Source organism: Anarhichas minor, unplaced genomic scaffold, assembly GCF_050575085.1.
Source record: "Anarhichas minor isolate MPS153535 unplaced genomic scaffold, ASM5057508v1 ptg000003l, whole genome shotgun sequence".
In the NCBI taxonomy this organism is placed as follows: domain Eukaryota; kingdom Metazoa; phylum Chordata; class Actinopteri; order Perciformes; family Anarhichadidae; genus Anarhichas; species Anarhichas minor.
Window position 1 is genome coordinate 3,368,829 of NW_027466449.1, and position 27,165 is coordinate 3,395,993.

A 27,165-nucleotide genomic window follows, 5' to 3' on the forward strand; every position below is an offset into this window, starting at 1 on the left:
CTTCAATGCTTTGCGTGCGGTCATAGCAATGTGTATGACTCATTAGAATGCAAAATCATGCTGTAAATCACTCTAGATTTCCCCTTTATGGATAGCAAGATAAACACCATGCCTTCATCCCATTGAGGTCTATGCTATATTTAGGGTCCTTGGACTTACCCCTCAGGGGTCTTCCCTTTATAATGAACGGCATTCTGTCACCTGGCTCTTCTCTGGGGCCTCATTGCGCCGTTTTCTGCCCTCACTCCGCAGTGATTGGAGAGGAAATGAGTTGTCGGAGCTGTGCTGGAAGGTTACCAGTGATTGGATTACCTGTGCCTGTATGGAGGATAACAGTTTCACGGTAGCGCGTAATCCTCCGATTATAATCCCTGTGCCAATGTTCCCTCAACAGAGGCAGGTGGGGCATGCAGCTGCAGCTCAACTGGACCAAATGACCGAGCAGAGAATTGTATGTTTATCTTTGGAAGTTATATAGTATGGTTTTAAGTATACTGAGTTATTACATTTAGGCTATTGTTTTTTTCCACCAATTTGGCATTTTCGCATGCGTAAAACAAAAAAGTCAAGACTTAACATACATCTTGAATAAATTCACTTCGATGCAAACAACTGGTTCATTTTGATTGAAACCTAAACTGCACAAATGTTCTCAGAGAGATTGGACTCAAACATACCTGTTGCAGCGCAGTCCTGAGGTTTATATGGCATGAAGATACTGGCAATATGTGTATAAAGATAGGCCTATTGGCCTTACATTGTTAGGAGAAATATATCAGTCCTTGGTTCACGTTATTTTTTTGAAAGTCAAATCACAACTATATGTTATGATTACAGTGCAACGATTGTCTTCTTAAATAATATTTTCTGAATTGTGTAGCTAGTTTTTAAATTTAATTTAATTTTTAATCATCGACAAATTTGCACCTTAAAACGAAGATTTTTTTTTAAATCATCAATTTTATTTATTTGTAATATAACCTGTTTAATTTTAGAAAGCACGTTGGCTGTCTTAAGGCTGCCCATCATTTACCAAATGCATTAATTTTTATAAACGGCACTTTAACCAGTTGGGAATGACCTATTTTACGTTGCAGATTAAACTCTGCGGAATAAATAAATCTCTGTAAAACTTTTTGAGAGCCATGACTTCCGGGGACAGCGGAAGTTATAACTGTGTCTTCAGAAATCCGTCCGTGCTGGAGCAACAATCATATCCAAGATGGAGACCGTTAATGCTGGACAAATGATGAGCCTAGCAGCTCTACAGAGACAAGACCCGTACATAAACAAACTGCTCGATGTTACCGGCCAGGTGGCTCTCTACAATTTCAACTCCAAAGCCAACGAATGGGTACGTTTGTGCACAGATCCGAGACAGCTTCTTGGATAGGCTTCAAAAGTATGATACGGATGCTAGCATGTATGCTAACGCTAGCGCCATGATAAAAACATTGGTAAACACCAAGAAATATGTTGGTATTTGTCAAACTGTCACATATTCTCATTCTGTTAATGTGTCCATTGCTTTATTGTCAATAGGTTATAGTTATCTAACGCTATGTTGTGAAGTTAGCTTGTGACGTTCGTTGCTATTATTCAGCACGTTTTGGATTAGCGGTTGTTGTTTTTTTACACATAATGTCACATGTCGTTTCAGGAGAAGACCGACATCGAGGGTACCCTGTTTGTTTATGCGAGGTAAGCATATAAAGTGTGAATAATGTTAATTATTAAACACGACCACCATGAATGTTGTTTACTTGTTAAGACTCAACGTGCGTTTCTTTGCGCTGCCACTTTGCGCACACGTGTAGGCCGCAGTCTTTGTAAACAAACATTTACTGCGGTCCGTTTAGAGACTTATCGGATTTCCTCTCTTTTGCAGCCTTTTTGCACATAGTGCTTCTTTATTAGACTCCATGTACTTTTATATGTCCACAGTTTTGACATTTAAGTTGTTTGTGAATATTTACTAGGTCATAACTTGTATTAGCATTTGTTTGCCTTTACATTCAGTTCTTTTTGGCTTGATTTAAATAAATAGCCATCTTTAAGACATCAGCCGTGGCCCTGGTAACTTATGACACACATATGACAAAATAATGCATCGGTTAATTATAGAACTAATATAATTGATTTATCAATAATGAAAATATCTGTCGGTTATATGTCAGCATCTGTCATGCATATACATTTTAAAAGTGATATATTGATTAAAGATTACTTTATTTTAAAATGTATTTATTTAGATTAATATATTTCAAAGAAATGCAAGTCTAGACAGTTTGCTAGTGTCAAGTCATGAGAAAGGTGTCGTACAGTGTGACCGGGGATGTTTTGTACCGTCAGAGAATTATCTTACAGTGTTTGTTATCTTTGCTCATCTAAGGTCTGCCTCGCCTCACCACGGCTTCATCATCATGAACCGACTGAGCACAGAGAACCTGGTGGAGCCGATCAACAAAGATCTGGAGTTCCAGCTGCAGGACCCCTTCCTCCTCTATAGGAACGGCAACTGTGAGTATTTTGTAGAATAGAAGCTCAAACAAGCTAAAAGAGTAGATATCATACACAGTACCGACATTTTGATAAGAGATTATTATTTGATGTCGGGGATCCGCCACCTCCCATGAAACCCTTCTGTATCACAGGAAATGTACACATTGTGCACATGTCCTACTAGGAGACAGCTGTGTTGGTGTTATTAACATTCAGTATCACACACACACAAAAGAAGGGAATAGAATATGATGGTACCTCTGAAAATGCCGAATAAATAATTCCCCAGCGTTCTCTGGAACATCTCTTTTCCCTTCTGCTTGAAGTCATTTTGGCATCTTGGAGTCTCATTTATCAAGAAAACTTCTTCTGAAGCGTTTTTTCCGCTCATGGCCTCACACCAGCCTACCGGACGGCAACAGTTTCAGCTCGGTTTGGCCACGGTCAATGTCATTCTGCATGCGGTGCAACAGCCAGAAATCATTTTGATTATAAATCAGACTACTTCTTAATATACATTTAACTATTTAAGTTGTGTTATTTACTGATTGCATTGCCAACGCTGCGGTCAGACTCCTTCTGGAAACTGTTCTGCAGGAAGTACGGTGAAACGAAAAGAGAGATGAAATGCCTCAGATCTTGAGAAAGTAACTGACGGCGCTGCCACCGAGGTAATCTATTAGAAGTCTGAACAGGAGTTTCATTAAGGCAATGAATAAGGAATTAGACTGTTTTCCCATTTGTTTGCTGATAAGAAAAAACAACATGGCCAGGGTCAACGTCAGAGTCGACTGCTCCCCTTTCGGGCTTGGTTTGCCCATCAGCCTGCCTGGTATGGAAGACATGATGCAGTTTCTTGTTAGTATTCAGGCCAGAGCAGCTTCTCTGATGGCTTCACTTCGCTCTTGTTAGCATTTTTATTCCTGAGACTGGGTTGAGTTGTAGGGTACAGTTGTTGCGTAAAATACTGGTTGATGATATTCCTCAGGCTTTGTTGGAGCCTCTGGCAGCGCTCAGTCACCTGGAGGACCGGTCGGAATTAATTTTCTCTGGTCGTGTCCTCCCCTGGTTTTTTTGTTTTATTCCATTGGCTGGTTTTGACTGCGTATGTAGTTCTCCCCAGTTCTCTTCAGTCCATTAGTGCTCTTCAGTAATGCAACTTACTGGCTGAGGATCCTTTTGGTAGATCTCAGACGTCAGTTGGTCATCGCGTAGAGCCTGTCCTGGTGATTGCGCTCCTGTGAAGTTGTGGTTGTTGTGAAATGTCTTCAAGATGGTTTTAAGACTCCTCCCTCTGCGTTGACGACGGAACGATGAAGGCTAAGCACCAAGAAGATTGTAGTTTGATTAAAACGTCCAACACGAGGAGGATAGATTATTCAGAGAGATGTTGATCATTCATGGTTACGTGTGTCTTGATCCTCTTTGAGTGCTGGTGAACGTGCTGCCTGAGTGTACTCAGACTCAGAGAATGTTGTTTAGAGAGACCAGTGTACTTTGGACACACACCTGTTTACATCTCTCCATATTCCCCTTGGTGGCAGTTGATGCTGCAAGGAGGCAAACACTCAGGTTGCTAGGTTACCTCAGCCTCTAGAGGGACCTTCTATACGCCAGTATTTCATCACACACACACACACACATGACGCACAAGCAATGTAGAATTAACTAGTTATTGTTTCAGCAAAGACTGCTGACATACAATTTGTGTTTCATTTTTACATTTCATTGTGCAACAAATAGTCGGTTCCCTTTGGGTGCTGGTATATGGTATAATAATAATAATAATAATAACTTAATACTGATCAATCCTGAGGCCCAGTAGGCCAGGACAATAACCTTTGGTGTAATTGTATTGTGGTGATATGATCATATTTTGTTATTGTTCTGCAAAACTCATATCTAAACAAAATGTGAAACCTCAAAATGAGTTATTTTGGTTTGTTCTATGTGGGAAGAGCTTTGTCTCATGTAATGCTGTCTCCGCTACACATTGTGATGTATAGTATTTGTGATTTTCTTTGCAGTGGGTATCTACAGTATTTGGTTCTATGACAAGAGGGACTGTCAACGCATCGCTCAGCTGATGGTCAAGTGAGTAGCCGAACATCTGTTTACTGTATCTGTGTCAGGAGAAGATGGAACGGTACACTAAAAGCTCTTCAGAGTTCTTCACCCGTTAGGTGTTTGCTTAAGAAGCAGCTCTACTCGCATCACGAGGAGCTTTAAATAGTTAAGTGTGTACACTATATGTCACGCTTCAACTCTTCCCCAGGATTGTGAAACAAGAGGCAGACCATGCCCAGAGAGAGTCGCCAGAGAGGGCAGTGCCAGCGAGGACCAATGGAGTCGCAGAACCGCGGCCCATCGACATCCTGGAACTGCTCAGCAAAGCCAAAGAGGAATACCAGAGAGTGAGGAGGCAAACACACGTACCATGTTGTTTATGTTCTTAGACGAGCAAACATCTTTAGCCTAATATGTATTATTGTAGTGCTGCCATTTGGTTTGATACAGAACCACAAATTGTTATTGCAGATTATACAAAAACATGAATTTGGATCACAGACTGTACATGGCTTAAGTAAAAATGTAGCCTGTTGAAAACACCATTTCATTTCTGTGTGTGATGCAGGCTCAGGCAGGTGAAACAGATGTGTCTGCAGAGCCTAATGGGAAAGCAGCTATCAACGCCACAGTGCATGTGCACAGCACAGCACATCCTGAAAAGGTACGTACTTTACACAAACATCTATGCAGAGATTTGATATTGATCCATGTATCCTGTTCAGTCCTACATACAGAGACCGGAGGAGGACAAAGAGATGGTGCATGTTTTAATTGAGTATTTGGCTGCAGACTGCAGCTGTTGGTTTTGTAGGTTATGTTGCAAACAGTCATCCAACCGTCAGGTTTTATGTGAGGCACAGGTCTGGCTTAAACAATTTTTGGACAATTGAGTTTGACAAAGATCATTTCATGAGAGCAGGAAAGGCAGCATTTTGACACAATAATATGCTAAAGGCATTATCTTGAATCTCTTTATTTTTATGCTGTTATATTGTTATGATATAAAAATTGCTCTATGCAGAAAATAGTAAACAATGCCCATCTTAAATCACAGAGTCTAATGTGACATCCTCATATTGCAGCAATATAAAAGAAAGACAAGCAGCAAATACTCATCTCTATATATATATATATATATATATATATATATATATATATATATATAGTTCTTAAATTCACAGCGTTTGCTGTTTCAAGTTGTGAAAGCAGACACATAGCGCTAATTTACAAAACACGTATTAAGCATAAATCTTAAAAGATTTAAGACTTAAAATGTACTCATTGTGATATATATATATATATATCTCATATATATATATATATATATATATATATATATATATATATATATCTCATATATATATATATATATATATATATATATATATATATATATATATATATATATATATATATATATATATATATATATATATATATATATATATATATATATATATATATATATATATATATATATATATATATATATATATATATATATATATATATATATATATATATATATATATATATATATATATATGACAGAAAATCAATCAACAGCTGTTTATGGATAGGTTTTCTGTCTCTCTGTTTCTCAGCACTGCTCTGTATGTGTTTAATTCCCACCACAGCTCACACACCAGACCTCTCATACAATGGTGAAGCAGATCACAGTTGAGGAGCTCTTTGGCTCGTCGTTGCCCAAGGACCCCCCTCTACCCACCATGCTGGCACAGAACACCACCGCTGCCTCCAGTGACAGTGACCCCTCCACCGCTTACCTCCACAACCAGTCTTATCCCACTCCAGCCCACCAAAACCCGCTCTTCCCTCCCCATCTCTCAGCCCAAGACCCCGTGTCAAGTCAGCGGCACCAAGTCCCTTGCCTGCTCCCAGCTCCGTACGTGCTACACCCCAGCCCTGTTTTCCAGTCTGTGGTCCCGAGGTCTGACCCCCAACCTCGGTGTTCAGTCTCCCCTCTTATGGTGCTCCCAGCTGGCTCAGAGCCTCGTGCCGCTGTCCCTGCAGCACCGTCGGCAGCTCCTACAGCATTTGTAGGACAGGAGATACTCAACTCTCTCAAAGCGGCAGTGCCCTCTGTGAATTTGGACATCCACAAACCCATCCTCGCACCCAACTTCCTGCCAAGCACGCTGTTCCCACCCCACAGCTTCCAAGAGCTCGTGGGGAAACCCCTTCTCCAGCACAGCAGTGAGATGGATGTTTTCTCTCAGCCTCTAAACCTGATCAAACCAATGTCTGTGAGTTCAATGCTTTTCTTAGCAGCAGTTTTTGTGGATCTGTTTGCTGATATCAGCCTCATCAGTGTCATCAGTATACCGCAGCACATTTGATTATGATCCGACATATTGTGTGTTCCTGTGCTCCTTTGAACGTCTCCATCTTTCTTTTTCTATTCTCAGGTTGTCTCCATGAGTCCAGGTTTTGCTGTTCCAGTGCTGCCGATTTCTGTGCTTCTCTCCCCCAGCGCCTTCCTGCAGTCCGTCAATAGGACCACAGCAGCAGCGTCAGTGGTCCCACCTGCCCCCGCCGAGCCCTCCTGCGCCTCTGTAGGAGCTTTAGAGCCTCCACAAGCAGCCTGCAGCAAAACACAGCTGCAGGATACTCTCATACACCTCATTAAGGTACACGAAGGGCTTAGAATACATTAAAGCAGTACTGTTGGCCTGTTTGAGTGTAGAAGCTGTTCTTACTTAACCATTACAATTTCAAAATGTAAAAACTTTAGTGTCAAGTTAAAGGGTTGGTTCACCCAAATTACAAAAACATGAAATCCTGGTCTAATTTTAGGATGTGGAGCTTCCCAGGGTACGGAGGACCCTTTGAGGAACGCAGACACTAAGTGAATGTCGTCTTCCTGTCTGTATGCTCACACAGTGTAGTTTGTTCATTCCTCTCTCGTTTACTTCCTCCCGGTCTAGAACAACCCAGACTTCCTTGGTGCCATTCATGATGCTTACCTGCAGAGTCTGTCCAAGGACCTCAGCAACATGAAGCTATAGTCAACGTCTACCATCACCACTGTCTCTTTCAGTGCTACCCCCCCCCCCCCCCCCCCCTCCCCCCCTCCCCGATCTCTGAGGAATCCAGAAGTTAACGGGACTTAAAGGAAGTGCAGATAACAGGTTCTCGACACACTGCACACCACAACTCTTCAAAACCGATCTGTGTTCTACGGCCTATTAAAGCATGCAGCGCGTCACTTCACCCACCGCTCCTCCTCTCAACTTGTTTTTTTTTTTTTTTGAGTTCTCAGCTGAACACTGATGCTGTCCCGGCTACCTGCGGTACCTCGGATCAACTTTTTGTTTGCTTTGTCTAACCAGAACTTCTGTGGGAGAGAAGGACCAGATCAAATATCCCGGTGTGGCCTTGAGCTTTTATTTTTGACTTTATAAATATAATGAAACAGTTGGCCACGTACTGGTGACGTTGAGCTGTTGCTGTCACTTTTCACCTCGTGAAAGACGATGTTGCAGATTGAACTTTGTGGGAATCCAAGGCGCTGCTTCTCTTACTCATCTCACATGTTTGGACTTCTCGCAGTGCGAGAGTATGGGAACAGTGATGAAGACTGCTTGATTAAAAGAAGGACCTCAGAACTGTAGTGTGGGTCTTTGCAGACAAACTGTCTCTGTGTGGACTTCTCGTTTTCCTTTTTTTCACTCATCAAACCTCCCTCTAAGTAATGCTGAGGCCGTTGCGAACAGCCATCACAGTTATTGTGGACTTTTTGTCTCTTCCTTTTCAACTCTTGTCCAAGGAAGATGAAGAACCTTCGTTATTGTTTGGAGAAGCACTTGCAGCTCAATCTGGGAATCATTTCCTCTCTGCTGCTTTTTAAATGTTATGTTACGGACTGTGACATGTTCATAAAAACACCGAGACGAACGCACAAACCAGCTTCCACGCTCCCCGTCCTTTCTCCACTTTCCTCCCTGTCCTCGCTCGTGCTCCTTGTCTGTGTCGTTCATTTTTCCTCCACCAGCTGAGCTCAGTGCTTGATGTTCTTTGAGGGGAACGTGCAACAGACGACAGTCGCATTGCTTTTAGGGACACCAGCGTTTTGGGATACTTTATGACGGTACGGTGTAGCTAAACTTATCTGAACCTCAGGATTCTGGTTCTGCAACAATGTATAATTTAAATATGAGAAAAATTTAAATCTATTGATTTTGAATCATTGTTAACATGCCCACCGTTGATATTAAATTGCTTGAATAGAGAGCTGACGACTGGTAGCTTCACTATGTGTATGAAAACAAACTAATGATGACAAATATAAACTACCTCCATTCCCTTTTCCAGAACACAGTTGAGTCAGAAGTCACAAAGACTGAAAGAAAAACTCGTCTTTTTTTTATTTTATTTTTTTAATTTTGCAGTAAAATGTTACTGCAGCACAGAACCGTAAACCCTGCAGACCCCGGTGGGAACAGAAGCTCGTCTGTCTCCTCATCATGTGCAACACTGAGTGGCTAGTTTACGCTTTTCGTGAACAAAGGAAACTAATCCAATGTACATGAGAGAATCAGATTTCAAAGACTTAGGGAAGAAAGGTTTATTATGCGTCTCGTGGGCATTTCTGAACACACGCAGCAGATTGCTAATGGGTTTCATTTACCCTGTTGTCACCAAATGTTCAGCACCTACTAGATCATTAAAACAGTGTAACAATGTAAAAGCGCAGACATTTAGGTTTACGTTTGTTCAGTGATGTCTGATGTCGATAGTCAGCTCATGGGTGATGTGGCTTATTTTTCACGCGTTACTTTCCAGATACTAAAATTCTAGAAGCACTCAAAGTACTGAGTCACTCCAGATGGTAACCTTAGCATAATACTGTTTTTAGGTTTAACAAATGGAGATTATTGCTCTTTTTGAATGTTTTCTTGCTGAATGTCATGTAATCAACATTTGGAAATAGCCGAGGGAGCGATATGAATCTCTGCATAGATATCTGTCTCGATAGTGAAACTACAACTTTGCATTATGTTCTGCTATTTGAATGTATTTGATTACTCGCAGTATATATATGTGCCAGTCTTGTTTTCCTCAAGTTGAACATGCTTTCAGCACCAACTGTTAATCGTGTTTTTCTTTCCCTTTTTGACTTTTGCAAAATTAAGATCTAAATCTTAAACAGGACGTGTCCACAGCCAGCGAGCAGATCGGATCGTTTCTACACTTTTTTGCCCCGTTTATAATCTTTCCAACACTTCTGCCATGTGTTGCTTAAATAAACGCACAAAGGAAGAATGTTTGAAATGTAGTGTTTGTTTTTTTTAATCCGGGGCATATATTTAAGATTTTAAGGTTGTTTTGTGCTTTGATATAATTTATCTTATTGGCCAGAGATATAATTTGGGGAAAGTCTTTGCAAATTATAATAATTTTTTAAGACTGTTGTCGCTGTATATAATTTGGTTTATTTTGACTATTTTGTGATAATAAAAAAATGTAAATAGAGTTGTCTGTTTGTGTTTCTGTCAGCAGATTAAACAGGATTGTGATTTATTTATTTTTTGTTTTAGTATATGTTTTGAAGCGGACAATATTGTGAATCAAAATTATGTCACATTTTCTGAAGAAGGTTCCGAATTTTCCAGTTTTGTAATCGAGTATGAATTTCAGAGAAAATCTAATTACATTTTTACAGATGGGTTCCTGAGTCTAAAGTGCGTCATTCAGTAGACTCTCTGTTGGACCACCAGAGGTCACTATGTGCTCACTGTGGATCGGTGACGGTTGTGTGTCTGTCAACATTAAATTGTAATCAGTTGGTATCAGGCCCATGCAAGGGTTTGTTTAATCCGAGAACGTGATCCGTAAGCCTTTCTGGGTTTAAGTGACAAAACAAATATCTCTCATCTACAGGGAGATATTGTCCAACTAGATTGTCAAGGATGTCATTATTTCCTTTTTGGAATCCCCCTGCCCAGGCCCCCTGCTGCCCAAATGTGGTCAGTCTCAGCCAGGGGCGGGAGTCCCCTGAAAATCCAAGAGAAAAGGTTAATCCTCTAAAATTAACCTTTTATGACTTTGTCAAACCAAAAAAAACACTCAACCTGGAAATCACAAATCAGTCTACTAGCTGAGTCAGACCTTACCTGAATGTAAGTGCAGGTTGCAGGTGTAGCTGTGCGCTGTAGGTAATCAGGTCAGCCTCCGTGGGAAACGTCACTAAAGTAAGATTACTGTCATTTGTGATCCTTCCTTTTGCATGTCACCCTTCCCTGCTCTCGTCACGTAAATGCCGTGGCTTCACAAGACAAGCACACCTAATTGTTTTAAGAGAGAACTGATTATATTACACTCGAATGTATCTGATATGTTTGCCTAATATTTGCACTGCAAACTTTTTCATGTCAATCACACCAGAATGCTTTTAAATTGGACCATAGACCACAGCTCAAGCCAAACATACAGTATCATTCTGCACTTCACTCAGAAACCATATGAATTAAAAGTAGAAGTGGTTTCTTGATGACATTTGTGCAGATTATGACCATTCACAGTTCCACACCAATACTGTCACATTGTGCAGCAACATTGTGGTTTTAGAATATTCTACAATTCTGGCTGTTTATAATACATTCATCTATAAGTTGCTACAACACTGCACGAAGTTGTTTGCATTACTAGATGTTTTTCTGTTTAATTTAACTCTTGAATTTTCTGTCATTAGATACTGTGGTGGAAAAAAAGCTATTCAATAATACCGAGTGAGTCCTATAATACTGAATACTGAAACATTGAGAGAAGAAGTTTGTCTTTAAAGTATTTATTCTCTGGCCAGAGAAGGCTCCACCGTCATACTGACTGCAACACAGTCCGCAGAGGATGAGCCAAGAGTTCAGTTTGTCTCCTGCTCTTAAGCATCTCCGCACACAGCAGGGGGGGGAACATCAGGTATTTACAGTATAACAATTGATCAGCAGTTTCAAGCTCCCCATTGACCCCTCCCAGTCATCCCCTTCCTCTTCTGAGCCTTGTCACACAAAGACATGTCTTTATTACCTTTGATTATCTCTGGGAATCTTCACACCCAAACATTCTCTGTTTTAACTGTAACCCCCATTTGGTTACTTCCCCTAATCAAAGCCAAGACAGAGACACCCCATATGGTCCTGTTACCACTCTCTTAGGTACACAATCATATGTCACACATATAGTTTTGTTAGTGAGTAAGGCACATAAACTAAATCACAGTAAATGTACTAGTGCAACTAAATTTCCTATCGCAATACATTATGGAGCTATGGAGGTTGAACCTGCGCAAATCGTGCCTGTCTATGTGCGTGAGCGTGCCAGTGTGCGTGTGGCCTTGGTCTCAGCCCAAAGCCCTCCTACTATTTTGCTTATTGGTGCTCATGCGTGACAGTTTGCAGTAACTGTCGTCTGCTTTTAGCCTTAGATTAGCCATATTCATAGTCTTTGCTTGCAAACACGCCCCCTCCCTCCTCTCTGTCCGTCAGGTTCAACACCACTGCCTCTTTTTAACCCCTGCCACCGTCTGCTGCACATTTATCGCCTTTATTCTCGGGACAGCAGACCGTGGACTTTTAACTCTTCACTCCATTTAACCGGCTCGTGTGTGCGTGTGTGCTCTTCTTCGGTTCATCGGCCAGATGGAGGACTACCATAAACCCGACCAGCAGACTGTGCTGGCGCTCAGGAACATCGCCACCAAGCTCCGGATCAACTCCATCAAGGCGACAACTGCAGCGGGCAGCGGGTAAGAGGATGAATACGGAGAGATTAAACCGAGCCTGAGATGTATAATAGTATGACACAACAAAGCAAAACAAGGCTACTGTCCTGGGACAGTTGCTAAATGACTCATGCACTTGTCTGCTATAAAGGGCAAATAATAAAGTGGAAACGCGGGCTGGAATTTACACAACACAAAGCTTGTTTCCCAATGGACTGACTGTCCGCAGCAGAGTGCGTGCCGGAGCATCAGCAGTATAAAGCAGCATGCAGAATATGTTAATGTTAACGTCCCGTGTGCCAAAATAAGGGACTTGACATTGAATTCTCCTTATTTATATTTTCTCTGAGCGTAAAACAGTTTTGTGCCAACATGCGTTATGCGTAATTTACGCACTTTGGTAGGTGTAACGCGTCAGAAAGTTGATTACTTAGCATTTTTCTGTGCACAATGAGACATATTCAATTAAATTAACAGACGTGTTGGTTTGGCACAAACGCCCCTTCAAATTATAAAATATTTATAATATTGTGTCGGATTTGGAGGCCCGGCATAAATTCCGGCAGGTGTACCAGTGTTCCGTTCTCCCTTAACTCTTCGCGTACTCTGTGATCGGTTGTATAAAAGAGGTGAGCAAAGACGCGATCGGTGAGTGCATGATCGCGTGCATTCAGCCCGTATGGGTCGACGTGGTGTGAGGAGGCAGCGGGATGGGACCTGAGGACGCACGGACGCGCTCCTGCAGCTCTGCCACGCATGCGTGCGTGCGCCGGTGCAGCCTCTCGCACAAATGTCATGTAGCTATGATAAAACCGGACAAATAGGCTACGTCCATTGAGAAATTTCAAAATAACATCCGAATTCAAAAACGGACTAGGCCTACAATATTGTCGGAGTGATGGAAAATAAATGATTGAAATTAAAATAGATTATAGGATTACGTGGAACTGTAACTTCTGCGTGCCTTTTCAACTTTCAAAGCGGACCCTCCCATCAGAATATAAGCAGGGGGGTTATTAGACAGCCCTGTTTTGACTCTACAATGTGTTCCTGTGTATCGCCTTCTGTTTTGCTTCCCTTGGCGTTATAATTAGTTGTTTAATTTTCTCTAGTGTTTGATTATAGGTGATCTAGGAAGGCTACTTTTCTTTAAGACAGTTTCGCACATGCTGTGAGTAAAGGGCTCTATGAACAAGAAATTCCAGCTTGATCACTGAAACAGGCACATGGTAAACTAGCCTACCTTTTCCGTTTCCCATGTTTTATTAATTCCATTCTTTTATCGCAGCCAGTTTTCATGTTGCAACCATAGATCTAGCATCCGTCACCCTCTCATAGAGCACCCTTCATCCCACATAAACTCAATCTTATTCTTCATCTCCTTCTGGTTTTTGCTTTTGCCCATTTTTTTATTATTTGATCACGTTTTCCATTCCAGGAGAATAAGGAAAAGGCCTTCATGGAGGAGGTCTGACCTATAGTATAACCTGGTCTGGCATGACTTAACCCACTAGGTCCAATTTGAAAGAGCCAAACTCAACTTCTGATTGCCACTTTGTTTCTCCTTTCTCCTCTGCATCTGTGTGTGGACAGTATGCTCTGAACATGCTTATAGATTTCCACAGCGCAATTAGGAGGCACATCAAGTTTTAAAAATGTCATTGCTGTGTGTCTAATTTCTCTCTCACCATCCTTTTGTTGCAGTCATCCCACATCATGTTGCAGCGTGGCAGAGATTATGTCCGTGCTGTTCTTTCATACCATGAAGTACCGACCTGAAGACCCCCGTAACCCCAACAACGACCGCTTCATCCTCTCCAAGGTAAAACACACTCACAACCACACATAAATAGGTGGGTGGCAGGTGTTCCTCTGATGCATGCACAAAAACAACACACAAGGGACAACTAAATTACTAACGAATTATGAGGTGACGCATATTGAGAGAATGTCCATTCATTTCTAAGTTCACATGCATATTTCTTTGTATAGTGTTTGGTGCCAGAGGCAAATTCCAGACTTTACTTTGCCAAATGTCACTTCTAATTTGACGTGCACACACACTTCAGAATGACATTTTATTCTTTGTTCTCTCAGATTTTATTTAGCAGGGAACTCTTGGGAGTCAGGTGTAGTCAAAGGTACCCGAGGAGGAAAAATGTAAATTATAGAAGCAAAAAACAGGATATTATAGCTCGCTAACATTGATAAGCGTTTTATAAACTCTGATAGCAGCTCCAGCTCCAGCACCAGCACCAGCAAATCTGGTGAACAGTATGTGTGTAGTGACCGTTGCTTCCCAATAAAAAAGTCACTACGGTTGCTGTAATGCTTGTTCTGACGCGTGCCATAAATAACAAAGTCCAGTTTCGAATATAGGCATTTTATTCATCACATAATCAGAGTTCACCACTTTCTCTTCAGTTATCCATTTTCTCCTCATACCAATAAATCATAACATTTGCATTTGTTAAATCTGCACGGTCAAAAACTGTTTGCTTCCACCTATTAGCAAACACCTGTGCCCAATGAACCCACTGATTATATTACCTGTGGCCAGGATCACACCGGCACTACGCCCCCATGTGGTGGGAGGTTGTACAAAAACAAAAACAACAAAATGGCTCTTACAATGTGATCTTACACTCTTAACCATTGACCTTTCACCTCTGCCTCCTCAGGGTCATGCAGCCCCTGTGCTGTACGCCGTGTGGGCGGAGACGGGCTACCTAAAGGAGAACGAGCTCCTCAACCTCCGCAAGGTGGACTCCATCCTGGAGGGACATCCTGTGCCGGTGAGGTGACGTTCAGACTTGCAAGAAGTTCTGGGTCTGAAAGCAATCCACTCCAACATGCCAACACATGTGCATTAGAAACACATTAAAAGCCTCACACTACCCTTCTGTGTGTTCATTTTGGGTTTACTGGTATTTGGACAGTAAACAGATGTTGATGTGAAAGACAATATTTAAGACACGACTATACCAGTGAATGAACATTGAGGAAACGTTCATAGCTCCTCAACCACGTCAGAATCTTTCTGATTTGACTTCACAACAGTTTCCTGAGCTTTTTCATGATGTCTTTTACCAACTCAAAGATCATATTAACGTGTTGTGCAAGTTTGCGTTCTACCTCTTCCTGCATGTAGCCATCTGTCAAACTCTGCTTGCTCATTTGGGCTGTGGGCAAACCTTTTGACCGCATCTAAGAATCTTAAAATATTGATATGACATGACCTTGGAAAAATATTTTTCCTGTTGGAGATGGTTTGGACTTTTGAACAGTGGTTCCCAAGCTGGGAATTTAGACCATCCAAGGTGGTTGCAAGATAAATAGGAGAGTGAAAAAGAAAGAAATATCTTCGTGCAACACAAAAATGAGGTTTCCGTTTTCAAGCCTTTCTGTAATCTTTGCCTTTTCCCTTTAAAATACTGGATCTTTGCAAGCCCAAAAAGTTAGTGAATTACTACTTTAGAACACAACATGTACACTTGCTAGACATTCTGTTCATAGAGACATAAACACATTTACACAGATAACAGACAAACTGTATGCACGAAGGGACCTCGTGACAAAGATGTTCTTGTGTGACAGAGATGGTCTGTCCCCGGCTCCTTTCTCCTTTGCTGCAGACATTAATAAGACACTGTTCACATAAACCCAGATACAGACACACTGCTAGTCACAGACTTATAGCAACATGATATAATCCATCCAATTAATTTCATGCTTTCTGTGTTTGCAATCTTGAGTTCTCCTGCTATCTAAAGAGTGAGATATGTGTGTGTGTGTGTGTGTGTGTGTGTGTTAACAGAAGCAGCAGTTTGTGGATGTGGCCACTGGATCTCTGGGTCAGGGGCTGGGAGCTGCCTGTGGAATGGCCTACACTGGAAAATACTTTGACAAGGCCAGGTAACATGCACAAAAAAAACGCGTGCACACAAATTGTGATTTAGAGACCCTCCCGAAATACAAAAGACATTCATGAAGGAGCACAGCAGCCCAGCTTGCATCTCCACATATTGAGGTAGACGGTATGAAATGATGCATGATGCATGATGTACACTGCAGTGAGCGGTGCTGACATGTGACATTCCAGCCTATACATTTGGATCAAACCTTACCTGACAGGCCTGGTCTGGGTTGACATATAGGCAGTCACTCAGAGCGCCAGGAGATCTGACCTTTGATCAGTTTACCTTCATATCCGGATGAGTATGTGCTAAGTGATCCAAAATCAGAAATAACTCTTGGGATAGATCAAGTGCTAAATAAATCAGTGATGGGGATTATTTTGTCTCTTCATAAAGGTGAAATTCATATATTAGAGATTCATTTATTTTATTTGCAGCTGCTTCTTTTATATTTAAGGTTGACGGTTTCAAACATATTTACATCATAATAGATTAACAGACCTGAAATGGACAGTGGTCATCTACTACTCAGCTGAATGTTAGCAGCGTTGCAGATGAGTCCTCGTGCGTCTCCTTTGTTCTCGTGTGATCTAGAAAGAGCCACATGGTCTCCAGTCCAACAATAGAGAGAGCGAAATGGGAACGCATGCCATTCAAAAGTGTCAGAGCTGAACACAGGAACATGGTTTGACAAATTTAACTGCGGACAGAACAAAGGGAGGCGGCAATTTTGTAAATTTTTGCAAATTTTTACACATAACAGACGTAGTGAAAACAGGCGGTCAGGGAATGCCGTATGTGCAGTCTGTGTTGGCGGCCCTTGATATCTCTCACTCTGCATTCTGTGTGCACTCGATTGTTTCTGCTCTAATAATCACACATGCAAGAGCACAGCTCCTCCCTCATCTCTCTGCCTCACCCTTTACTCTCGTTCTCGCACCAAAAAAATGCCATTTCCCATCCCCATGCTTCGGTTGCATCTCTGTATGCGCGGTAGATTATATTGTGATTGTGAACACTGTGTGTGGTTGAGCGTGCACGCACAAGGGCGTATGCTTTTCCCCTGCGATGCTCAGAGCAGCTTGTCAAACTAATTCGCTGCAACATAGCGGCTCAGCACTCGCTTGAGAGAGGGCTGCATCACTGGTTTCAGAACACAACCTGAGACAAAAACTGCTGAATGGCATCTATATCAACCCCTCCTAGAGACGCACACACACACATACACACAACCTATGCTGCACGATCAATGGGACTTTATTTTATGTTCTGGTCAAATTGTATCAGGAAATTAATCAACAACCAAACTGCCGCTCAGCTTCTCTGAGGGTGTGGTTTATTAAAAATCAATACATGAATGAACCTGTCAAATACACTTATCAACAGGGACTGAATAATTGACACTTCTCATTGCTTCATGCTTATGTGACTCTGGTTCTGGTGCTCTGATCCAATAACCTCGTATTTACAACTGCAAACTCATGCAGGGTTCTCCTCCTCATGCTCATTCACGCTTCACGCACCAAACCCAGAAGAGAACTCATCACTGAGTGTATTGGCTGGAAGTTTCATCTTCGTTGATTTTGTGTTGGCAGGGCTTAATGGAGGGGGTGACACAAAATGTGAGGGAGGTGTGTGGGTGGACGGGTTTGGGATGTTGTCAAGGGGAGGTATCACCTTGTCTTGATCTGTTATCCTCACCTTGCAAAGACAGGATGAAAGAGAAGCACACACTCCTCACACCTACTCGGGGATTATTTTACTCCTACAGCTGAAGCACTGATCAACCTGTTGTACTGTATGCCCTTCAGACTGTGTTCTTGATACCAGATTGGTTTCATCTTTGGCACAATCTGTTGCAGATTTTCACAATCTGCAATTTTTACCGCTGGTACTTACGATTTTGAAAACCTCAGAATTGAAAAAGAATGAAGACTAAGACGACTTTACACGACTGGGATCACTTGAATATTAGGTCGTTATCGTACACATGTGCATACTGTATACATGGAAAAATGAAATACAACAAATACCTAAAGGGTGAAACTTCTATATTTGAATAAAATAATGTGACACAGAAGACATTTAAGTAGAAACCTTGAAAATTTCTCCCAAATATGGTAAAGTGATCTGAAGCCGCTAAAGATAAAAACACTACTGAGATTGTATAATTCATTTAATTCAAACTTAGATCTGAGAGGAGCCTTACCTTCCTGATCCTGCTGTTTCTTTAGACCAATAAAATGTAAAAATGTTTAAAAATATCTAATAGATGAGTTACCTTGATTTCAATACCTGCTCTTATTGTACGTCTTACCTTAACAGCTGCTCGTACTAAACTGAAATAAATGATTGCTTCAAGCTGAGTTGCTTAAATGATCATCCATGTTAACAAAATGTTCTATATTTTAGAGACCTTGAATGATGAACGCAAGCTGGCACTTTTACAAGATTTGGTTCAATGCATCTGTATATATATTACTGCGGATAGTTTCAGCAGACACATTTCAGAAACCGACCATTAGAGATCAGTCTAACTGGTTATTCATTTTTCATCTCCACCTCTTTTCTCTCCATCTCTCCATCTCCACATCTGTGGAATTCCTCCCTTCTTTTTCTTCCTCTCTTTTTTTTCTGTGGCGTTTGTGTATTCAGGGTTGGAATGCGTAGTGTAATGCGGCGTGTCTCAGTCCATCTTCCAGCTTTAATGAGAATGTGTCTATTTGACTGGAAAGCTGTCAGGAGTCGTTACACCGCCGGAGCAACTGAGGATCATCAGAGCTCAGCGAGGGGGGAGTGAAGTGTGTGTGTGTGTGTGTGTGTGTGTGTGTGTGTTTAGGTGTGAGGGTCAGCTGTCACATTGAGCCCAATAGGAGGAATCAGAAGATGGGACGATGTGCCAAGAGGGAAAATGGAGCTGATACGGAAAATGACAGCTCTCTACTATTTATTTATCTTTTTCTTCTGGTCTGTCTTTATAAGCTCTGAATAAATTAACATCTCTCTCTGGTCGTAGCTATCGGGTGTTCTGCCTGCTTGGTGATGGAGAGATATCCGAGGGCTCGGTGTGGGAGGCCATGGCCTTCGCCTCTTACTACCAGCTAGACAACCTGGTGGCCATTTTGGACATCAACCGTCTGGGTCAGAGCGACCCGGCTCCACTTCAGCACCATGTGGAGAAGTACCAGCGACGCTGTGAGGCTTTTGGGTGAGCAGGGGGAGTCAGGGGGGGAAGCTGGGTTGGTGGGTGGATGTGAAGTATGCGTACATCTGAATGCTGAAATGATTAGATAATTACTTGGGTAATAAACCCAAAGAAATTATTCAGCTTTGATAATCAATTAATTGTTTTTCATTTAATGAAGAAAGAAATGCCCAATATTCACAGACTATAACTTGTAAGAATTTGTGTATTAGATACAGTCTAACTTTGTGACCCAAAGTCTGATCCTCAGGACTAATGTTTGAATAAGTTGACAAAGATGCTATGAGCTGCCAGTTTAATCTGGCCTGCTTCATGTCATCCCTCCATCCAGCACTTGCAAAGCACTGGTATGAGCTAAAATGCTAAAATATTGCCACGATGTAAAGTGCTGCAGAGCCATCATAAGTAGGGTGAAAGGTGGTGATGAGTTTAGGGGATCCTACAGGAATTCCAGTAGGATTTTTCAATAATTAAACAAAACCCAGAGTTGTTTTCATTCCTAAAAATGCACCTGTAGGATTGCATTTAAAGTTTGATCTCTTCTGTTTTACCAGATGGCATGCAATCATTGTGGATGGCCACAGTGTGGAGGAGCTGTGTAAGGTGCTGAGTCAACCCCGCCACCAGCCACTTGCCATCATCGCCAAGACCATCAAGGGCAAAGGCATCCCAGGTACAATAATCAGGCACACATGCAGTGATCCACAGTACGAGTACAAAATATCAGTGTGGTGTAGATTATAAGTAAGATTCTTACGTGAAAAACTCAATAATTCCTTAAATAAATGAAGGATGTGAGCTGTTGAGTGTGTGTCGTGGATCAAAATTACCTACTTTTTTTTATAAGTACCATCATTATTTTGTTTTGTTTGAATGTAGATGTCTTTCTTATGTAATCTTACATAACATATTTCAAGCAAAGGAATTCAAAACTATCATAACAAGCACAGTTTTACATAACCACGACACTGGGCGGTTATTCCTGCTCCAAAAACCTGTTTCTAAATGATGACTTGGTAAAACGGTGGCAACTCACTGGGAACAATATTTCTGTCAGAAGCTTTCTTAACTGCCCCGGGGACCCGCCGCCAGTGCAAAGGGGCCCTAACTCGCTGTAATCCAGACAGTGCTTTAGTGCTTTAGCTGCTGCAGCACAGTAATCCTTCAGAATGTGTAGGATACACTCGCAGCAACAGCCCTTTATGCTTGTGTTGTGATAATGGTAAGGGGCAGTGTGTGTGTGTGTGTGTGTGTGTGTGACCATGTGTGTTAGTGAGAAAGAGAGAGGTGAAAAGAGGAGTATGTCTTTGTATTCATAGGATTTTGTCAGAAATGGTGAGTGTTGTCATAAGCCTGTGGCCTCTTGATTCTAACCTGTGGATCTTTGAAGTAGCCTGTTGGGACCCACTGCAGTGGATGATTGTTATGAGTGTGACAGCTGGCCATGGTTTATTTAATGCACATGCATAAATGTGGAGGAGATAAGCAGGATATGAGGAGGAATTTGGTTTATAGAGTATATAGAGTTTATAGAGTATGTTGTACCGCTACAACAGTAATAGCTGCATTTGTTTGCTCTAGCCTACGTTGTGTTTTGTGTGTTTTTCAGCGGCTGAGGATAAAATGGGCTGGCATGGTAAACCCTTGCCCAAAGACATGGCCGACAGCGTGATCAAGGAGATGCAGAGCCGCGTCGTCAGCTGCAACAAGCGCCTGTATCCTGCTTCGCCCACTGAGGATGCCTCACCTGTCAGCCTCCGTAACGTCCGCATGCCGAGCGCACCCAGCTACAAACCTGGAGAGAAGGTGTGACAAGTGGTGACAGACGAGCTCAGATGTCTTGATTAACCTTAAAATCTCATCATTCGGGTTTTTAATTGTATGTTATATTGGCCTAAACAAATAAATGTGTCTTAACCTTTCAGATAGTACACAACATAGCTTCAGCCAAGCTTGCGTATCTTCTACTGACTAGTTGTCGGTTTGTCTCTGTGTCACCAGATTGCTACAAGGAAGGCCTACGGCATGGCTCTGGCCAAGCTGGGCCGTTACAACGACCATGTGGTGGCTCTGGATGGAGACACCAAGAACTCCACCTTCTCCGAGCTCTTTAAGAACGAACACCCCAACCGCTACGTGGAGTGTTACATCGCAGAGCAGAACATGGTGAGAAAGAGACAATAGCGCTCCAGTTAGATGGCTGGAGAGGTTTTAAATCATTCAGGCTATTAAAACTTCCATTCAATAAATAAAATAAGGGCATTTGGTTCTTACATTTTGACACTATGAAATACCAGGTTCATTTTATGTCGTAAGTATTAACATAAATATATTGTTTATACTGACACATCACCACTTGAGAGGTATTAATATAAACAACAGCTCTGTAGGACTGTACCTTCAGCTACAGGTTAACATCAGCATGCAATGTTGATGCTAAGCAGGTTTAATGTTTTAACATGTCCTCTCTCTTAGTTTAGCACGTTAGCATGCATACATTTGCCAATTACAACTAAACAATTAGTACAGCTGAAGCTGATGGGGATGTGATTAGCAACACTTGTGGTATAAAGACCAATTGGCCAAGTTGAAACGCTCTGGTCTCACAATAAAGTCACTTAATACTACAAGTGTTGCTGGAGTTGTGACCTCTTCAGACTTTTTAACTTTTCCATGCACATTGGAAGAAGGCGAAGCAGAGACATTTCAATAAAAACCAAAGTAAAACATCATGGTCAGCTAGACGACAACTCAGGGGATCAACAAAGTCAGCAGCGTTTATCTTCTTAGACCACGCCAACTTCTGCCTTTTTTTCCCCTCCTCCTTTCCGCTCCTTTCTATCCCTCTCCCCTCTCCTGCAGGTGAGCGTTGCAATGGGTTGTGCCGTGAGGGACCGTAACGTGGTGTTTGCCAGCACTTTTGCTACGTTCTTCACCCGGGCCTACGACCAGCTCCGCATGGCCGGCATCTCTGAGAGCAACATCAACCTCTGCGGCTCCCACTGTGGTGTCTCTATTGGTCAGTTCCTGTCTCTCTTTTCACCAATCATGACCTGAAAGAATTGACCTTTGACCTTTAAAGCGGTTCATTTTTAAGTCCTTTTACTTCTTCTTTTTCCCCCAAAAACATCGTATCATAGTTATACAGTTCATTTATGATAACTGACAAACAGATTTTTTAAATATAAGAATATAAAAATGTATTATATTGAATTCTTTATTTTATCAGATGTTGTTGTTGCTTTAATTTCACTACAACATGCGTTGAACCGACCCTCAGTATGTTCCTGACCCTAAACCTTTTTTCCCCAAACTTCTCACCTCCCCTGTTATTCTGTCTTCCATCTTCCTCTCCTGGTGTCAGCACTCTTCCTCCTCCCCCTCTCACTGTCACTGTGTCATGGAGGTGATGACAGAGCGGCCTGATTCTCTTTCACCTCTTCCTCCTCCTCCTCCTCCTCCTCCCCTTACTCCTTCACCTCTCCAGGTACATTGCATGCGCACCTTTCCAGACTGAATGCATGCCAGTCCACCAGAATTTATTTTCCAGTCTCCGTTAAACATGAGTCTTGTTGTACCTTACTTGTCTCTTTGATGCTGAGATGTGTGTATCTTTAGGTGAGGACGGGCCCTCTCAGATGGGTCTGGAGGACCTGGCCATGTTTAGGGCCATTCCCACGGCAACCATCTTTTACCCAAGTGATGGTGTCTCCACTGAGAAAGCTGTGGAGCTCGCCGCCAACACAAAGGTACCCATAGTCACCATCATAAGAAGTGAAAAAGATTTAAAAATGGACATCCTGAAAAGAAAATGTGTAGGTTTAGAGCAGAATGAAAGCTTCATCATATCGAGATTTATGGGATCCAATCTTTTACAGATTTTGTGTTAAATAACACAGACCCATGTAGATGATTTGTGGTTCGTTTCAGGGTTTGTGTTTCATCCGAACGAGCCGCCCAGAGAACTCCATCATCTACAACTGCAATGAGGACTTCCATGTTGGTCAGGCTAAGGTTTGTAGCAGCGTTTTATATATTAGTCAAACATTTCATGCTCTTTGAACTTTTTTTATACCTCATTATCACAAACGACTTATCGGACTAGAGTGTGTGCATGTTTCCATTTGGAGTCCACAAACAAATATGTCTTCACTTCCCACTCAGGTTGTGTATAAAACCAATGACGACCATGTTACTGTGATCGGAGCAGGAGTGACCCTCCACGAGGCTCTGGCGGCTGCTGAACAGCTGAAGAAAGGTATAAAGAAAGACCTAACCAAAGAAAACAACCCGTGTCAGCATAACAGTATACGATCTTTATATGAATCATCAGTTGGACTGATGTGCATCCTCCACCTTCCTCTCTCCTCACTCAGAAAGAATTAACATCCGTGTGATTGACCCGTTCACCATCAAACCCCTGGACTCCAAGACCATCATCGACAACGCCAAGGCCACCAGAGGACGCATCATCACAGTGGAAGACCACTACTATGAAGGTGGGGGGTTGTGAATGACCGTCCAAAAACAAAACAAATGTAGAGAAATGGCTGAATTATTTTCTTTAGATATTCTTAACGTGATCAAACAAGGTGCATTTCAACCTACAACTTCCAGGGTTCAACTCTGACCTGTAGCCTTCGTCACATGTCCGTACCCTCGGTCTCCGATCCATCCAGCCTCTTTCCACCAATAGATCAAATTAAACATTTAAAAATGATAACTTCAAATTAATTTTAAACCTGATTTGAGAACTACTGGGAAGTCATATTGGTGAGAATTACATTTTCTTTCCTGCGGTATATTCCTGAAATTATGATTTTATATCTGTTTGATTAATATTATACCATTGATGGATAAACTATCATAAAATGCAAGAAATGCATGGTCACAAAGTAATCTTAATTCCCCAAAAGTTAAATTTCTGGTCACAGGACGTTGCAACATAATGTCACATAAACTGACGTGGTGTAATACATTATACGTTGTGACAGGTCTCAATAGATTAGCAATGTAAAGTGCCACTCTAATGCATTCATCTACTGAATCATGTCTAATTTAAAATCAGAACAGTCACATCGTTGTGGATCCCATGGTATGAACAGGAGAGCTTTAACTAGCAGGCATGAGGATTGTTATGCAGCTGCTTGCATGTTTGTGCTCATGAATAAAAATGCCTGGAGCAGCAAAGGACAATCTGCAGACGGATAGGGAAAGTGTGAGGAAGCTGGAGTCTGAGCAAGGGAAGAGAGAGAAGAGCAGCATGAGGAGGGGAGAAAGAGGACGGAGGTATAGGGATTCTGAAGGTGACGGAGAATTGGGGTAAAGGTTGTGGGTTTCATGAGAGAGATGGAAGATACAGAAACGGTGAAATGGATATAAACAGTGGGTGTGGGGGCGAAGGAGGAGGAGCTGGGAGAGCTTGTCAGGGTTTCTTAATTTCAGCTCTGACCTTCGGGCTCACGCTGACCTACATACAGCACCAGCATGACAAAGAGTGTCCAGAATTAGCTTTCTCTCTCTCTCTCTCTGTTTTGTTTTTCTGTTGTCCTACATGTAGCTGCTTTCTCTGCTGGTCGACAATACGTATGTTTGCCATGATACAGCCTAAAAAAAAAGGAAGATGACACTGTTGTTTGGTCTCACACACACACACACACACACCTTTATTCACATTCATTAGTTCATTACATGCAAGTGAAAATGTCACAGGTGTGCAGTCATTTTAATATGTCCATATTTAACATGTGCGTGTTATACAGACAGGCAGTAGAAACCAAGTAGTATCCAGGGAACAGGGGGATGTGGTGAACAGATGGGTAAATGGCATTTGTCAGTTTTTTCTGTCTGGCTCACACACTGGTTGCCAGCAATTATATCAACCAACGGATGGGAAACATCTAGTACTAAAGGCCATGTAAGAACATGTAATAATGACTCTCTTTTTGTCATTTCTCAGCTTTCATGTTCACTCAGTCAGAAATGTTTGAATGACAGTTTGGAGTGAGAAGTAAAAAAGAAATGTGTGAGAGAGAGAGAAGGGGAAGATGGAAGGAGAGGGATAGTCTTAAGGGGGTGTAAGTGAGGAGTGAGAAAGTGGAGGGAGGGCGTTGGCCGTCCTGTCAGTCCACATCACATCGCTGCAGAGCTCAATCGCCCGTGAAGGTGCGAGAGATTTTAATATGACAGAGGAACAAATAAAAGACTTCAAGTGAGAAACTGTCTGTGATTTGAGTGAATTGACCCTTTACTCGATAGTCCTGACTGCTGTATATTCTGATTCCTCAGGTGGTCTAGGCGAGGCGGTGTGCTCTGCGGTAGTGAACGAGACTGGCTTCACTGTTCACCGCCTGGCAGTTTCCCAGGTGCCCCGCAGCGGCAAGCCCCAAGAGCTGCTCCGAATCTTCGGCATCGACCGCGACGCCATCACTCAAGCGGTCCGTAAGGTGCTCACCAGCTCCGCCAATGCCAAGTAAGAACGTTGCAGCAGCAGCGGCAACAAATATGGCAAATATGGACTCTGTGGTTAACTGCTGATCACCATGGAGACAACAAACAAGTAACCCAACACAAAAGGAGGGAAAGCACTTCTGGCCCACTCACGCTCTCCTCCTCGTAAAACTATCTAAAGCATTTGTTTGAGAAAAAAAAAAAAAAAACATAACCCAGCTTTTCTCTTAAACTGTCATTGATGTGGTTTTGCCCCATTAGTTTGTGTAAACGCACCCCTTCCCTTCACAAGCTCACATCCACACCGCCACCCTCTAACCTCGTCCTACCTCCCAAAGAAAGCTCTGGTGCTGCTGTAGTGTTTCAGTAAAAAGCAGTGAACGTGGTTTGGAGTAAAAGTGAAGTCTTTTTTATATTTTCTGTGGATCCCCTCTCACTTCATCGGCCCAGCATTTCGTACGTCTGCACCCGGTTCGACTCTTTAAATCCCACCCCACTAGATCCAGCAGGGTGTGGAGAAACTCTGGTATGGTCTGTTTGAGCACTGACTGTTTGTAACCTTGTTGACCCCGACTTGGATGCGACTGCTTCACACCAATAAAGGGAAGGTTTCTTCACAATATCTGTGTCCGAGGTCTTTCTTGTAGGTTGCGGTTGCATGATACACAGGTCAATTTTTACAGTGAAACAAAAATGTACAAAACCTGCTTTCTTTACTTTAGACAATACTATACTACCTCTTTTTTTACATTTGTATGACTTACAAAACTATGGGATTTTTTATATTTTATGGTATGTTTATGACTATACAGTGACATTCTATACTATGCATCTTTTGACATTTTATAGAAATGATATACAATAATCTTTTTATGATGTTATTTATGACTTTTTATCATATTTGATTAATGTCTTGCAGCTGCTGCAGACGGAGTTTGACCCGTCTGTTGTTTGCTGTTCAGCTTTTCTTCGTCGGCAGGTCAGAATGACTCACGATCTGCTGTAGCTGCAACTTTTAAATAAGCTGTCTGACTGACCTGTTTATATATATTACCCTTTTTTCTTTTACTATACTGGATTAAAATGTATACAGGACAACACAAATATGTAGTAAAACTTGATGTGTCAATCACTCTGAACCCCAGAAACTTTAAGTGTATTATTTAACAACTGTATTATTATAAATACTATATTTCAAAATATCACTCCTATAAGCAAAGCTCTTGTCACAGGGTTTATTTGCAGGGAAAACACAAGGGCAAAACAGTCAGGGAACAGCG

The 27,165-nt window shown here is 41.9% G+C and overlaps 2 protein-coding genes across 2 annotated transcripts; both read left to right on the top strand.

Annotated features, from left to right (window-relative positions):
- The first annotated feature begins 1,189 nt into the window (after positions 1-1,189).
- On the top strand, positions 1,190-10,068 carry dcp1a (decapping mRNA 1A). The gene is made up of 9 exons (XM_076093918.1): positions 1,190-1,354; positions 1,661-1,701; positions 2,393-2,520; positions 4,530-4,596; positions 4,778-4,916; positions 5,138-5,233; positions 6,210-6,839; positions 7,002-7,223; positions 7,521-10,068. The coding sequence occupies exons 1-9, from the start codon at positions 1,223-1,225 to the stop codon at positions 7,599-7,601; spliced, it is 1,536 nt and encodes a 511-aa protein (XP_075950033.1). The 5' UTR covers positions 1,190-1,222; the 3' UTR covers positions 7,602-10,068.
- Positions 10,069-11,942: 1,874 nt separating this feature from the next.
- LOC142951966 (transketolase-like) lies at positions 11,943-26,505 on the top strand. Its single transcript, XM_076093905.1, has 14 exons — positions 11,943-12,337; positions 14,018-14,135; positions 14,995-15,108; positions 16,131-16,228; positions 19,247-19,438; positions 19,990-20,108; positions 21,045-21,241; positions 21,437-21,601; positions 22,298-22,454; positions 23,054-23,184; positions 23,366-23,449; positions 23,600-23,693; positions 23,812-23,934; positions 25,724-26,505. The coding sequence occupies exons 1-14, from the start codon at positions 12,231-12,233 to the stop codon at positions 25,909-25,911; spliced, it is 1,887 nt and encodes a 628-aa protein (XP_075950020.1). The 5' UTR covers positions 11,943-12,230; the 3' UTR covers positions 25,912-26,505.
- Positions 26,506-27,165: the final 660 nt, after the last annotated feature.